The sequence below is a fragment of the Toxotes jaculatrix genome, chromosome 2 (genome assembly GCF_017976425.1).
Source record: "Toxotes jaculatrix isolate fToxJac2 chromosome 2, fToxJac2.pri, whole genome shotgun sequence".
NCBI classification, from domain to species: Eukaryota; Metazoa; Chordata; class Actinopteri; family Toxotidae; genus Toxotes; species Toxotes jaculatrix.
The window spans coordinates 14,162,173-14,177,771 of record NC_054395.1 but is presented as its reverse complement, the minus strand read 5'-3'; the positions used below and the strand labels follow the sequence as shown (position 1 = coordinate 14,177,771).

Below are 15,599 nucleotides of genomic sequence, written 5' to 3'. Positions count from 1 at the left end.
AAAAAAAAATCAAGCACTCCGTTTGTTATTTATTCCATTTTATTTATGAAAATAGTTTTATGTTGAAAAATGTATTTACAAGGCTACGACAAAAGTTGTTCTTGTCGATTACATCTCAGTCCACATCTGTCGCAAATAGGCTTTTGTTATTAGTCATATTCACGCAGCAGCAAGATAAAGTTTAACACTTCATCATTTCAGGCACATTGAAGACAAAATACACCGACAGACACACACAGATGACAATTTAAAAGATGGTGGAGCGCTGTCTAATACATCGGCCCAAAGTGTCCCATAGGTGTCCACTTGGCCATAGCCATAGCATTTGATTCACATCATTTTCACCCTCATCTAACCATTCAGTGACCCCTCGTGCCCTGTGGATGGGGGCATCATCATCCTGTCTCTCCACTCATCTTTCAGGTATTTAATTTGTCTGTATCTACACAGCCACAACATTAAGATCAGTAACTGGTTTTAATGTTGTGGCTGATCGGTGCAGACTGTGATTTCCACAGTGTGTAACTCTGTTACTGACACAAAACAATAATAGTGGTATGAAATAATGAATGTAATGTATTTAATGCCCCGTACAAAACGCGTTTCTGTTGACAGTCTTTGTGACTAAAGTAAAAGTACCTTCTGATGGAGCGCGCCTGGAAGAAACCTTCAAGGTTGACCAATGTTAAAAAAAAGAAAGAAAAAAAACAAACAAACTCTGAGCTCAGGAAGCTCAAAATAGACAAAACAAAACTTCTGGAATTCGGTGGCTTTTCTGGACTTTTTGGATGTGTTTTTAAACTACAGGCAAATCTGCACATTGTAAATACTGGAGTGGCCACCGCTGACAAGCTATAGGAATGATATGTCTCAGAAAGGAGAACAATATGTGCCTTCTGTTTACCATGCAGTCTCAAATTAGACATAAAGAGGGTCCACAACATTATCAGTGAGAATACAAGATGTCTGCCTTATTGTGCGAACTTGTAAAAATGCTGATGTCTTTAAAAAATTTTGACACAGTAAAACCATAAAAATAGGAACACCACAGGCATTTTTTCATAGAAAACACTGCCAAATTAAATAAAGATTAAATTTAACTGAGGAAAAGTACATACCATTGCCCACTGCTGTCTTCCACTGCTACATTTTCTCAAATGTAAACACAAGTAAAACTTATTATAAAGTGCTCAGTCTCGTTCAAATCCACCCATGAAATGTCAGTTTGACATTCACTGCACTTGTGTGAAGTACCTTGTCTTATCCTGTACCTTTATGTTAATGCGCTGATGCAAACAACTGACCAACTCCCCCAGCATATAAACACGTGTGCATACAAGCAAGATTGTCCCCGCTAGATTCCAACTCCAATCTCCTTTTGCATCCTGTTTCCTTTAAAATATGTCAGAAGAAATCACTGATTGACACATACACAGGCTTTTTTTTACTCCAATACCCCAAATTTTAACTCTTGTTCTGAACCTGGATCCAAATGCAGTACTTGCAAGCCAAACAAGAATCTGCTTTGCAATACAAAAGAGATATCTCCCTGAGCAGAACTGCAGTGGAAGCCCTCTTTCATTATTACGGTATTTTATGACAAGAATTATTTTGTCTCCAGCGGAGTGGGCGAATACTCTATTGTTTGGTTCACTTACAGCACTCACCCTTGCTGTCGCAAACACAAAGGCCACAACCACGTCGGAACGTACCACTTCTCATACTTTGTCACTGTTATTAGAGCTCTCGTCTGTGCATTTGGCCTCTGGAGGAACCAATGGGGAGGTGAGATTCAGGTAACCCTGCTCTGATAGCTGGTGTGTGGAGACAGACGCTCGGGTGCCGTCCACCACCACACGCTCGCCCACCTTCACACGGCAGATTTTGTCCAGGATGTCGAGCGGGTCACAGGAACCTGACGTCAAACTGGCAACACACACGTGAGAAATGGCATAAAATGAACAAGCATCTATGTAATACAGTGTGTAATGTGACCAGTGCTCTAAGTTGAAGAGCATAATAAAGCTGCTTTATACATTTTCCAGCAATGACAGAAATTAAGCTAAACCACAAATTACAAATATCAATTTTAACAAAATGATCAGTTCTGTCAAAACGGCTTTACCTCAGCGCAGACGTATGCAGGATGCTGTCGCAGAGACTCTCAGAGGGGTGCACTTTTTTGGCATTCTGTCGAGCATTTAGACCATTTATTATTTCATATTTGGTATCAAATGTATCATTTTTTTTTTTTATTAAAACAAAAGAAGAGACTCGTCACCCAATTTACATTAGGTTACGCTGCTTCTCCTACGCTTCAAAAGAGTGAGCATCACCCATGACAGCTGATGATTGCACCAACACTTTCTTCAACACTAATGTTGTATGAGCTGTTTCAAAACTGTAAAGAATATCTGTGAATTGTGGGTGGCATGTCCCATTAACTCATAAATAAATGTATAGTGTTACCTCCAGGCTGTAGAAGGACTGGACGTTCCTTAGGGCGCGCTCTAAGGAACTAACTTGATTGGAGAGCTTCAGGGTCCGATCCTGTAGCTGTCTGTTTTCCACTTCTAAGACGTTGACCCTTGAACAGATTAATGTTCATACTCACTCACTACAAATAAAACAATCTACACACCGTGTCCGAAATTCTGTCACGTTGTCACGTTGCTGTCTAGCAGGTGTATAAAGAGACTCATGACTCATGAAAATAACCTGTGTTGAACAGTTGAGGCGGTCCTCATGCCTTTACTACCCATTTCTTCTGCCTCACTTATCTTCCTCAACAGTTCCCTCTTCTCCTCCAAAAGCTTCTCATTTTCTTCCATCACTGTATGGATCCTTTCCTTCTCCTGAAAGCCACCAGGCAGAAGACAAGAGAGACACAGAAACAGACGTTCGAAAATATGTTTCTAGCACAAACGTTTCTTTAAAAGTAATGGGACTCAAGAGAGCATCCTGCATGATGTGTGTGTGACCTTGAGTGAGAGGCTGGAGGCCAGCACCAGGTCGTTTTCCAGCTTCTGGATCGTGTGGTCCCTCTGTGCCGTTGCCTTTAGAAAGACCTGCTTGGCCTGACGCAGCTTGGCCTTGTGCTGACTCTGCTTTTCATTGTACTTCCTGAGTTGAAGGAGCAAATGAAATTAATCACGGGGTAAGTACCAACTTCTCCTCTAAGCTCTAAATTACTGATTATGTTATAACTGTATCGAGCTGATCAGAAAATACATCGTCATTTCACAGTTATATTCAGGATATTGTATTCATTCAGTCATGCAGTGACAAGGACTGTCGTCTCACAGGAAGGTGTGAATGTCAGTGTGAATGGCTGTTCAACTGTAACTGTAAGTCTGCCCACTGACAGACTGGCGATCTGTCCAGGGTGTACCCCACCTCTTGTCCAATGTGAGCTGGGTTTTGCTCCAGCTGTCCCCCCCCGCCACCCCCCACCCCCCACCAAATATTGGGGCTACATGTGTCTCACCTGACGTGTGTGTCAAGTTGGAGGAGAACCTGCTGCATCTCCCCCTGCAGCCTCTCACACTCCTGCTGACTGGCTGCCAGCTCCTCCTGCAGCCTGTGGCTGGTCTTCTGGCTGTCTCTCACCTGGGGGTTACACATAACATACATTTCAATCTAAATTCAAACTGCATTGTGCACATTTTGGGGCAAAGATAAATACAAATATATAACAATATCTTTACCTCCTCTCTGGCCTTGCTGAGCTCAGCCTCCAGGATGGCCAGACGAGTTTCCAGCTGCTGGGAACGGTGGCTAAGCTCTGTGCTGGTCCTGGTCAGGGAGGCCTCCTTCAGCCTCAGGGAGCGCACCTGCTGCTGCAGCTCCTCCTCACGCTGCTCTAACAGCTTCCTGAGCCAAAAATGGAGGAAAAGACAGTTAGAAGAGGGGTTAACAGAAACAATGGATCAGAATCGTGCCATAAAACTTGTAGTGTTGTTTATGGCACAATTACTACAACTTTGGACCGTGTCAAAGTGGGCAGTGTCAACAGCACCACAGTTTGTGTGACCTGGTGATGTGCTCCTCCTGCTGCTGGGCTCTCAGGGCTGACAAGGTGTCAGACAGATCCCTGCTGTCCCGCTCCAGGCGGCTGCTCTCGCCGGCTCGAGCTTCCTCCACACGCAGCTGGTGCTGGGCATTCTTAAGCTGCTGCTGCAGCTCCAACACCTGCCATCACAACAAAGCCACAGGATTCACTCAGTGAGACAAACAGACAACATGAGCCCCCAACATCCCATCCATCTCCAGTGTCTCCCAGGGTTTGCTAAAGGGGGAAAGAAGTCAGTAAGTCGGTCAGAAAAAAGCCTGTTCTGCTTCTTCTGCATCCTCAATATTCAGGTAAGGATTAACCTTATTAAAGCTCAAGGGGAAAACAGGTTATAGAAATGACACAACATATAAAGCAAACAAAGAGTAAGTATTAGTATGTAATGATAAGCATGGATCACATCCTTTAAGGGCTCAGAATGCAAGTTTCTCTGGGGATTTCACTGATAAGTAGAGTCTCAACCAGTGAGGAGGAATGAATGAGTGAATTCAACTGGGCCCTTTATCACAAGGCAAGTTTAACTTGGTCTGGCTTTCTCTGCATGAAGTAGCTTTAATAAGCCTAAAAACTGCAACCAGGGATAACTGGTATGACAAGGCAAGTTATCAAATAGCCCTGTTAACTCTGGGTTTACTAACCTAACTAGATGAAATTTGTAATTACAAGCCAATGACATGCCGGAATGGATGCTCTGATCCCTGTGGAGAAATTAATCAAATAATCTGTTAAACCGAAAGTATCACAGACATCATAAACAGTGGGACCACTGACCTTCTTGTCAGCAGCAATGAGCCGTGCCCTCTCAGCCTGCAGGTCCTCCTGCAGACTGGTTGTGGCGCTGCGACTTGTGGAGTTACGTGCCAGTTGCAGCTCCAGTTCCCGGATTTTCTGCTGCTGACGTTCACTCTCAGCCACCTGAGAGTCAGCCGTCTGCTCCACCTGAACCAGCTTGGTCTGGACCTGCTTCAGCTCTGCACAAAGCTAAAGGAAACAAATGAGACAAGAGAGCACAAACACAAAAACAAATGCTTAACACCAATGTGACAACTATTCTAACAATTTTTTTTTCATACAGCAACTTCCTTCCCTGTTGAGGCTCATGTTACGGTTTCACATTTGCTCATTGTAATTAGCATGCATACTGAGGTGACAGAGTGACTAAGAGAGTTATTAAGATGATGATTAAGAGATAAATATCAGAGGAATTCAGGAAATTACAAATGTGCTATAATTAAATACCAACCTTGAGTTTTTCCTGGTCCAGCAGGGTGTTGTGTCTCTTCAGGTCCATGTTCTTCTCTTTCTCATAGCGCAGCTCTCTCTCTGCTGAGGTGAACAGGCTCTGGGCCCTCTGCAGGTCCTGTTTCATCTGTTTAGCCTCCTCTGCCTTCTGGTTCAGCACTGAGTCCTGGGACTGAAGAGGAAAAATGAGAGATAAATACGTGGCAGTTATGAATCATCACACAAACCCATGTGCTGTCCATAATTTTTAATAACTGAAATTCAAAAATACTGAACACTAAGGAGACAGTCCTGGCTTTGGTTTGATTAAAAGATATTTTAAACTGAACTGCGGAACCAGCTGTTCGGGCTTGATAAGGATGAGTTATGATCATTTGTACCTTGATGCGTGCCTGGGCTTCATTGACCTGAGCCTGCAGGGCCAGCTGGTGCTGAGAGGCCAGCTGCCGCTCCTCCTCCAGCTTGATCTGCAGATGATTCAGCTCCTGTTTCAGACATGAAAGCTACGAACACACACACACACACACAGATATGAATCCTATATGATACACAGTGCTTGCTTTGGTCAAAAGTTAGCATCTGCAACAGAAAAGTGTCTTTGAGCTGGTGGAGATCCAATGCCTTACTCAAGGATGCCAAAGCTGGACAGCTGCACTTTGAACCTGGGCTGTAATGTTGAAGGACATTCTCTCTATTCCTCAATTTCTAAACACCTAACTAAAAAGTCATTCAAGATGATTTCACATATGACCTTACATATCAAATTACCCAACCAAAAGGACATGAAATCCAGTTACCTGTTCCAAGCTTTCATCCTTGGTCCTTTTCACAGGACTAAGTCTAGAGTCTATATGACCTGTGAGAGGGTCAAGCTTCTGGCTGCTACTAAGTGCTTCCTTTGTAGAGGAGAGCTGCTCTTGATGCCACTTGAGCTGCTCGTTGAGGCGCTGTATCTCAAGCTGCAGTCTCTCTCTTTCGCCCTCAGCTGCCAGCTTCTCCTGGACGGCGGAGCTCAGCTTGGCCTGGAGTTCAGCAGTCTGCAGCCGCTCAGAAACCATTTCATCCCTGAAAAATAAACACGTTTATGAAACACAAGTAAGAGCCGGTGTTCAGTCGTATCTTGTGACTGGCTATGAAACATGATAGAATGAACAGTGCTATCACTTATCTTCCAACTCTCGTCTATTTCAACCCACATCTCAAAAATACTACAGCATGAGCCAAAAGTTTGTGAGCTCTGGATGGATGACAACCTCAGTGTGTTGTGTGCTGTCTGGAGGCCGCTGAGTTCAGCAGTCAGCCGGTCCGCCTGCTCCTGCAGCTGGTCAATCTGAAGTCTGTTTTCCTTCAGGTCCTCCTGTGTCCGGTTACTGTCCTTTAATCGTTCAAGCTCGCTCTGGAGTCGGCCGTGGGCGCGCTCCATCTGGGCCACCTGAAGGGTTAGAAAGTCCAAGACATAAAACAGAAAGATGGGAGAGAAACTTGTTTTAGTAATGTTCATGTCAAAATGACGCATGTTGTAAATTTTTGCTAACATAATTAAATGTTGTCAAGGTTATTTTTATTTGTTAACAATGAATATAAACTATTTTGATATTATGTTTATCAGTTTACTGCTGATTGTTTGGGGCAAACACTTTGTCCACAATTGCAAAGGGCATATTTTCACCTATTAGCATTATGCTTTAGTGGTCTATTTTGCACACTATGCATTCAAGCGGAGTATTCTTTCTACTTAAATGTTTCCTGTGTCACTGATAACAAGTGGACAAATAACATTTACAGACCTTTTCTTCCAGAACTGCTTTTTCCCCTTTGACTTGGGTGAGGCTCTTGATGAGCGTTTTCCCTTGTTGGCATTCTGTCTGGAGGCTGTTGACCTCCATCCTCAGCTTCTTCAGCTCTCGCTCACCTATCTGCAAAGCCTTTGGTGTAGAGAATGATGGTATACATACAGTTACTGTTTGGTTTGTAAGTGCTACTTTGTAAATATGTCAATATTTTTGTGAAAACATCCATTACTCTTTGCATCAGGACTGGACTTCTCAAACTGTGAACTGAATTTCACATACATGTAGCCATGGTGTTACTGTTTTTTCTGTCAGATGAAGCATCGGATATGTGCGACTTTTACCTCTTTGTCTTTTTTGAGGGCAGCCTGGGCAGCACTAAGGTCAACCTCCAACTGTTTCCTCCAGTCCTTCTCCTCAGTCAGTCGTGCCTCTAGCAGAGCCAGTCTCTCCTGGCTGCTGTCCCTTAGGTGCTTCACAAATGAAAGAAGCAGCACAACGTATTTAGAGGTTGATCTCATGGAAGTACTGTTTAAATTTTACAGCAAAACTTGTCTCTATTTTTTTCTATTTGAGTCCAAATGAGATCTTTTTGGTCAAACTTGGAATAGTGCAGCAGTTCTCTCTAATTTCATTCAACACAGGTGGATGGCTATCCCTGTTTCCACCACATTTATTGTCTTTTTGCTGCTCATAACATGAAAACCTATTAAAACTCACTTCACATTTTAGCCACTGGGATCACATCCCTTGGTGCTTTAGAAGGAGCTTTAATCACTTATTTATTTAAGTTTTTGTTTTCAAGGTCCTTATGAACTGTAGTGTTTTTACTGTTCTCACTGACAAAACATTAATGATACTGAAAAGTAATTTCTTACCAGCTGTAAGTAGGACTCAGGGGATTTGACCTCTTCTCCATTCTTCATCATTTTTTCGTGGGCATCCTGCTTCTTAAGATCTGCCTCCAGGCTTTTGATCTGTGTGACCAGTTTAGATTATTACTCAGCCATTACAGAGACGACTGTTTCCTAGATCAATTTTTTTGTCAGGTTAAGAAACTGAATACAGATTTTGATCCAGAATTTAGCGCTGCTCATTACCCTCCTGTGAAGTCCCTCAAGTTCTCCCTCATGGCGACGACTCTCCTCCTTGCTGGCATTCTGGGCCTCCCCCAGCAGAGCCTCCAGCTCCTCGTTCCTCTCCTCCAGCTCTTCCTGCTCCTTGCGTAGCCTCTGGAGTTGCCGTTGCAGCTCCCTCACCTGCACAAGCCCGTCTTCCATCGCCTCATGACACCTAAAAGAGAATGATGATGATTTGAGTCAGGCAGAGCAGGTGGGATATGATTGATGAAGTTAACATATATATAGATAACAGTATATAACAATATATATATAAATATATATATATAATAAATATATATATAAATGTATTTACCGTTTGTGAATGTGATCTTTTTCTTTACATGACAAAGCAGACAAATTGTGCTGTGGTTCACTGCTAATGCCCTTGTCCTTTTGATCCTCTTCAGCTACAGCACGTTGGTCTGAATCATTTATTGCCAGCTGAACAAACACAACAAACAATGCAAAGCAGCTGCAACAAATTTTGTAGTTTTCCTTTTTGTAAGAATTTTTATTTTGATAAGTAGATTCCATAAATATCAACCTTTTCTAGAAGATTCTTCTTCTCAGACTCTGTAGTGCGCACTCTCTCCCTCAGAGCTCTGTTCTCTGCATCTAGTCTGTCATTTTGCTCTTTGGCTTGCTGCAGCTTCATCATATCTGTGGAGAGAAAACCATGACCATGAAAGTATATTCATGCAAAAATTAAGACATGGACATTTATTTTTTCTTGTTTTGCTTTTTTAAACCCTAAACAAAACCTACCTAAAGTGCACCATGTTTTTTAAGGCAGGTGGTCGATTTGTAAAGAGCTTGAAATTTTAGTCATTACAGCAGAATTAACAGAACTTTCTCTTAGGACTAGTTTTACATTACTGACTTTGTACATCTATCTGGTTATGTTACATTGTTTATTAACCAAATTTATTGGCAAACTATGGACATGGCAGCTGCTCTAACACTGAGACTCAAAAAAACATTATCAATATAGGGGAAAGCGGGAATATTTTGAACAGCTTAATAAGAATAACAGAGTCCCTTATTTTGAAAGTGTGAGAGCCAATGGAGAGCGATGTGAAAGTAATAGTAAGTAAATCAACGTCCTAGTCAGGCAGTGTCAACTCTGTCTCACCACAGTGTTTCAGTTTGTCCACTTCCTTCCTCAGGTTTTCTACTTCTTGGACCATTCCCTGAATCCCAGATCCTGAGATTATAAGCAAATTTTTAATTCTATAATGCAGAATATACACTTTCTGCTAATCCACGCCTTTTAAAACACGTCTTCTCTAATGCTGTTAACGATTTCCTGCAGTTGGCTATCATAATGTGGCTCCAGTTCCACAAACAAAATACACTGATTAGACTGTAAAGTGTAGCTGGAACACTAACCAAATCTATAGCCTGACGACAGTATGTGGACCTTAAAACATTTTAAAGGTCAAAGGCAACAAACTAGGTACGCCAGGGACTGGGGCTGCATGTTTAAATCAAGGCATTCACAGGTAATCAAGGCCACTGTGTGTGTTTCTTATAACTAGAGCCCAACCACTGATTTTAATGGCCAATATTGGGCTATCACAGAACTTACCGTATCAGTGTAGATGTCATCTGAAATGTACAGATATGAAAACTGTTTTTTTTTTTTGTTGTTGTTGTTGTTTTTTTTGTTTTTTTTTTACAGAATATAATGCAGAAAAAGATGATTGGGTTAATTTAGAAATAGTGTCATCACATAGCATGGCCAGCAGAGTGCACTCCAACTCCACTGTTACTCTGGAGTAACTCTGGAGCAATACTGTCAGCAGTGTCTGCAGCACATGTAGTAGGCAACACACAACCAGTGGTGGAGTCAAGTGATGTCTTCACAGTAAGTTGCTAACTAGTTTGTGAAACATATTGCTGGAGAGCAATGACCCCATCATTTTCCCTTTTCAGTATTACTCTAATATAGAGTATAAGCCGAAGTATTGGCATTGGCTCAAAAAATCCAGTACAGATTGTGCTCCACTTATACTCTACTTACACACCACCAATGTGCAAAAACAATAACAAAATTATTAACTGTGACTGTAGTCATCAGAAACATAACAGTCTAACATATACTCATGATTCTTTGAGGGATACATACTGTAAGTCTTTGCAACATACCACTTGAGTCTAGGTTATTGTTTTTGGCAACATCCAGCTCATTGGTGAGTCTTCGGATATCCTGATGAGCCATCGTCAGCCTCCTCGACGCCTCTTCCAGGTCCCGCTCCAGCCGCTGGCGCTCATTTCGCTCCTGGGAAATCTCCTCACTGTGAGCCTGATGTTAAAGAATGAGTTGTGGTTGGCTAAAGTGGGAGAAGTACAGCAGGAAAGAATATTGGTAGCAAAACTGGAGATGCAGGTGATCCAAAATGCTGTTGTGAGAGACATGCATTATGAGGTTGAGATTCACCATCTGCAGGCCTGAAAAGGAGCAAGGGCATTGAGTTACAGGATAATCTTGTATCTCAGCATTTCCCTGCATAGAGAGACCAGTGAATCAAAAAGTGCACATGCTGTTACCTGTGACATGCCACTACTCTTCCACCCGTCCACCCTTTTCAAACACTCATCAGTTGTTAGAGAATTATACTGACAGATGGGTTACTGAGACAAGCAATGCTTTCTGCATCATAGCCTCCATGCAGATACCAAGTCACGTCATCAGCGTGGAATGTATTTCGAAAAGTAGAATCAGTCTTAAACAAGCCAGCGATGCCCTTGTTCGTCCCTTTATCACAACATTGGTGTTAGTTATTAAGTTAGTATAAGCTGTGAGGTGGAAACCTACAGGGGTAATATTGTGTTTGCTCTGACCAGACCTGCGCAGCCCAAACAGCTTCTTCCATGGACTCTGGGATGAACACTGCTGAGAGGAAAGACCGGTGTGTGCAGAATCACAAGAGACACTAAAAAACTACCAAGTTGGAAAAACTGAGTTGTTCTTTTCCTTCACAAACTTAATTCAACCTGAAAATTCTGAGAGGTTATACAGACCTGTAACTCAGCCAGGGCACAATGAGAGTCACCTCACCTTTGTCATGTTATCTATGCTTTTCTGTGCATCTTCCCTTCGCTGCCTTAGCTCCTCCTCCATCATGTGGTGAATACGCTCCTGTCCAAGTGCCACAGAAAGACAGAGACTTACTTAACCACGTTTATATGGTTGATATGCATTTTCATTACATAGTTAACAATTACATTCCACTACCACTCTGAAGCCTTTGGAAAGATTAATTTGAAAAATAAATATGAATATGGGCTTATGTGGTTCCTTCCCTGTGAAGAACTGGCATTATAAGGAAATTGAACAACCCTCTGATGTACGTAAGTCCTTTACCTGGTGGTGGCCCTCCCTGATGTTGCCAGTGAGGCTCTGACTTTCCAGTCTCCTCTCAGCAGCCTCCAGCCTTTCCAGCAGTGTGGCTCTCTCCACCAGCAGGTAAGCCACCTGCTCACTGGGGCTGCTCAGGCCCATCTCCCCGAGGTCTTCCTGAGCCAGCATCTCCGCCAGCTCTTTGCTTTGATTCTCTGGAAGAAAGGGGAGTTTTCACTGGTTAGTGGTTTGCATGGCAGGTACTGAAATAACATTTCCCAAAGGAAAGAATGCCAACACTGAACTACAGTTGCACCAAATTCACCTTGTTGTTGTCTAATCTGGTGAAGCTCATGTCGCAGGAGTTCATTGTCTCTTTCATAGTCAGCAGTTAGACACTCACGCTCTTCCAGCAACCCACGAATATGTGCAACATAGCTCTCCACCTAGCAGACAAAAACCCAAAAGTAACTCAGCTGTGACTGACACACCATTTTAGCCATTGGCTTAATCCTGTAACCATTTTCAAGAAGTGTGCAATCATTTTTTAATGTACCAGAGTCAGTGGCTACAGTAGTTTAATATATCTTTAGTATCTTCAGCTTCAATGAAAAGCAGGTGCACATTATGTTAGACTTGACATTTGGGAACCATAAATCATAAAAAATTACGTCAAGAGGTCTGTAACACTTTTGCAACAGTTGGTGAACTAGAACCTCAAAGAATCCAAAGTGTCGCACCTCCTTCATCTCATTGGCCTGCTGGGTACGTAAGGTCTGCAGCTCCTGGGTGGCTGACTGAAGCTTCGCCTCACTTCTGAGGAGCTGCTGCCACAGATGACGCTGCCGCTCCTCCGCACTAGCTGCTGGAGGCAAGCCATCCTCCTGAAGCCGCATAGAAATCTGGTCCAGCTCCGTCAGCACCTGAAGACCCAGAGGAGGAGCTGAATGTTTTGTGACGCGATATGATGTTTATCAGTAAAGTGTTGAACTGTTAAATTAAGTGGCAGCTTGTGAAAAGAAACACCTCTCAGGACTGTGGTGAACCAAGAACTAACCACAAATTAAGTGTGTGAATGAGTAGCCTCGGGCACACTGCTTGTTATCATAAAGCTTTAGTTGTTACAGCATGCTTTATATTCAGCTCAAGTGTCATTTAGCTAAAAGCTGAGCCTGAGCTAACTTTTTTTATGCACAATGCTGTTATATACTGATAAACATATATATTTTTAAATATGTCATGACACTATGAAACCTACAACACAATAAGTAAAATATGTTTACTATTTTTTAATTACTTTTGCCAAACAATGATCCAACAAACTATTGTGCGAACTATAGCATTAACAAAATTTTCAACATCGAGGCTGTCAGCCTTGCTGAAAACTGATCCGTTTGCATTACACATAGGAGAGGGACACAACATCACAGTGGCATGCCAGCGCTAAACACCTGTTGCTGAATCCAATACTGTACTTTGTAGGGCTTGTAACCTGAGCAGGCCCCCCATGCGGCATTAGGACTACTCCAGCAGCGATCACTGCTCCAACAACATGCAACATATTGTCACAAGCAAGGCATCAGGTCTAATGTGCCTGATGTACTGGTACTTAAACATCACACTAACTGATCTATTCTCTTGTCATTGTGGCATAAATGGCAAAAACAATAATTAAGTGGACAAATAGCCTGTGAGAATAAGAAAACACTGTCACAAATTCTATAGATTGAAACAGTTTGACAAGCTCCATCAAATACTTCTGGTGATGAACACTGGAACAAAGCATCTAAACAGTGACTGGCACTATGTTATCTGTAGGTAAATTAACAGCTATGAAGGTTACCTCTTCATGATCCATGGTCAATCATTCAGTTTGTTTAAGCTGCATCTGTGAGTGATGAACAAACTTCAGTACTCCCATTGTTGTTGCAATTCATCCATGACAACGTCTCTTGCCCTTGGCTTCCCCTGCAAAACATGAGATACTTTAGAACAATGCTGTCAAGTCATGTTAGGACCTGTAGTCACAAGCATAGAGATTAGGCTAGCTACCTCATCTTACACAGGCACACAGGAACACAGTACAGTTCAGCTGATGAGTTACATTGCATCACCTGAGGCTATGCAAAGCGTAAAGCTGATTAGCTATGTTTGATCTGCAGCTATGTTATCATGAAGAATTTAACATGGACAGCATATGGATTAGAGCTCTATCTTCTAAGCAGGCGTCTTCTTGCCCTGCACTTGAGAATGTTGTATTTAGCAACAAAATGTGGTCAATGCCGGTCCTTTTCTTGCCAATAACAGACGACGTGCACTTTATTTGGCATTAAAAATCTTTATCTCCAAAGCTAACCACTCTAACCAAAATGTCTGACGAGGAGGAGCAAACGAGGGTTTTTGTAGGACAACAGCCTCTTGCATTCCTTTTTGGCCACGCAAGCTCACTACTATGAAAGATGTACTTGGCTAATAATTACAGTTCTTGCTAATCACGTTGTGTTAGTGAATAACCAAAACTGACCACTGTGACTACCTGCAGCGCTAGCTAGGTAGCAAAGTTAGTTCCAAAGTTACCGTAGTATACTTCACGTTCAGCTAACGCTAGCTCGCTAGCGGTAGCCATAGCTTTATCCAGTGGCCGCTTGGTGGACGCCGTAAGGTTTTCGTTGTGATAAGTGGAAACTCCTGCTTAAACGCTGACTTCTTTAGGGGTGGTGACGGGGAGCATAACGTCTGCAGTTAAAGTTTTACTCACCTTTCAACGGGTAACCACGACAAGATAGCCAAGTCCTGAGGACAGGCGTGGCGGAGTGAATTGGCTTCTACTAGCACCTAGGCAACGGACCATACCATTCAAAGGATGTAGGGGACAATCAATCGGCGAAGTTGCAACCAACTAAATCAACTGGTGGGTTTAAGTTTAGTAAAAAAAAAATGCCCAAGGGTATATTGTTGATGTCAATGGCAGCTTTACAGTTTGTCACAAGTAATTACTCAAACAAGTTACCAAAGACTGGCGTAACGTTTATTGCACTTAAGCGATTTATAAAGTTGGTTTCGTCCTTGGTAAGCAGCGAGGAATCCAATAGCGTGTTTAGTCGTGGATTGTATACAGTCTCCATCATTATCCTGCTTTATTCACTGTTCTCAGTGAACATTGCCTCTGATTAAGCTTTTTCTCATAAATCCGTGGATGTCAACACCAGGGGGCGACAAACAAACATAATCCGTTTCCTCCTGGGAGGTGAAATAACAGAATTCATGTTAGAATGTTGCATTGATTTTAGCATTTGGTTCAGTTACACTGTAATATATTTTTGTGAAATACAATGTGAAATATAAAATTAAATCTGTAAAAATTGAGAAATACATACATTAATATTAAAAATATACACGTTTTTTTTTTTGTTTTGTTTTTTTTTTACAGTGATGTAAATGTAAAATTGGTGCTTTCAGACTTGATAATTTGTTGTTTTGCTGTTACCTCCACTGACCCTACTACATGATGTACGGCATGTTCTCATGGTGTGTCCCGCCCAGATGTTTTCTGTGTGACCAGCGCACTTTGAATACTCATTATGTTCTGGTGTAGAAATGTGAGCAATGTTGCAGCTGTGTGTTTATTTTTCACATCAACCCTAACAAGACTCAGATCATGAATGGATGAGGAATGGCAGAATTCTCATGACACCTAACAGCAATTCCAGCGGACTGTTTACACAGGAGGTCTTTTCATGTGGTTTCATGTGCCTCCACTGCACATGGGTGGGTCTCACTTGAGTCTTTTTTGGACAGTGATGTTGCACTGAGGGACTACGAGGCACGACGCTGAAGTTAGCCTCCGATTCGAAGCGTCTGATTCGGCACTTAAGGGGAAAGTTAAGAGAAACTTGACTGACTGTGCTGAGCGACCGGTTCTCCTTTTTCTGCACCTCGTAGCTTTCCCCAAAGTCTCTTTGGAATACCGTTTCAGATTCCAGATATTTTACTCTTCAAATTCTTCTTTCAAAAAAAACAAAAACAAAACA

General features: G+C 42.3%; 1 protein-coding gene across 2 annotated transcripts; it reads right to left on the bottom strand.

Moving 5' to 3' along the window:
- Positions 1-67: 67 nt before the first annotated feature.
- Positions 68-14,384, bottom strand: ccdc30 (coiled-coil domain containing 30). 2 transcript variants are annotated; one of them, XM_041045875.1, is made up of 28 exons: positions 14,327-14,384; positions 13,412-13,536; positions 12,309-12,491; positions 11,894-12,014; positions 11,593-11,783; positions 11,287-11,367; positions 11,044-11,118; positions 10,374-10,530; positions 9,358-9,429; positions 8,770-8,885; positions 8,539-8,666; positions 8,205-8,397; positions 7,983-8,081; positions 7,449-7,577; positions 7,102-7,239; positions 6,568-6,746; positions 6,112-6,379; positions 5,695-5,817; positions 5,316-5,486; positions 4,844-5,053; positions 4,034-4,191; positions 3,708-3,873; positions 3,488-3,609; positions 2,982-3,123; positions 2,719-2,855; positions 2,470-2,587; positions 2,126-2,190; positions 68-1,926 (listed from the first exon to the last, which is right to left on the bottom strand). In XM_041045875.1, exons 2-28 carry the CDS (start codon positions 13,424-13,426, stop codon positions 1,719-1,721), a joined length of 3,765 nt encoding a protein of 1,254 aa, XP_040901809.1. In that variant the 5' UTR covers positions 13,427-13,536; positions 14,327-14,384; the 3' UTR covers positions 68-1,718. The 2 variants fall into 2 exon arrangements, with proteins under 2 accessions (XP_040901809.1, XP_040901819.1); XM_041045885.1 differs by lacking the exon at positions 9,358-9,429.
- Between the last annotated feature and the right edge of the window lie 1,215 nt (positions 14,385-15,599).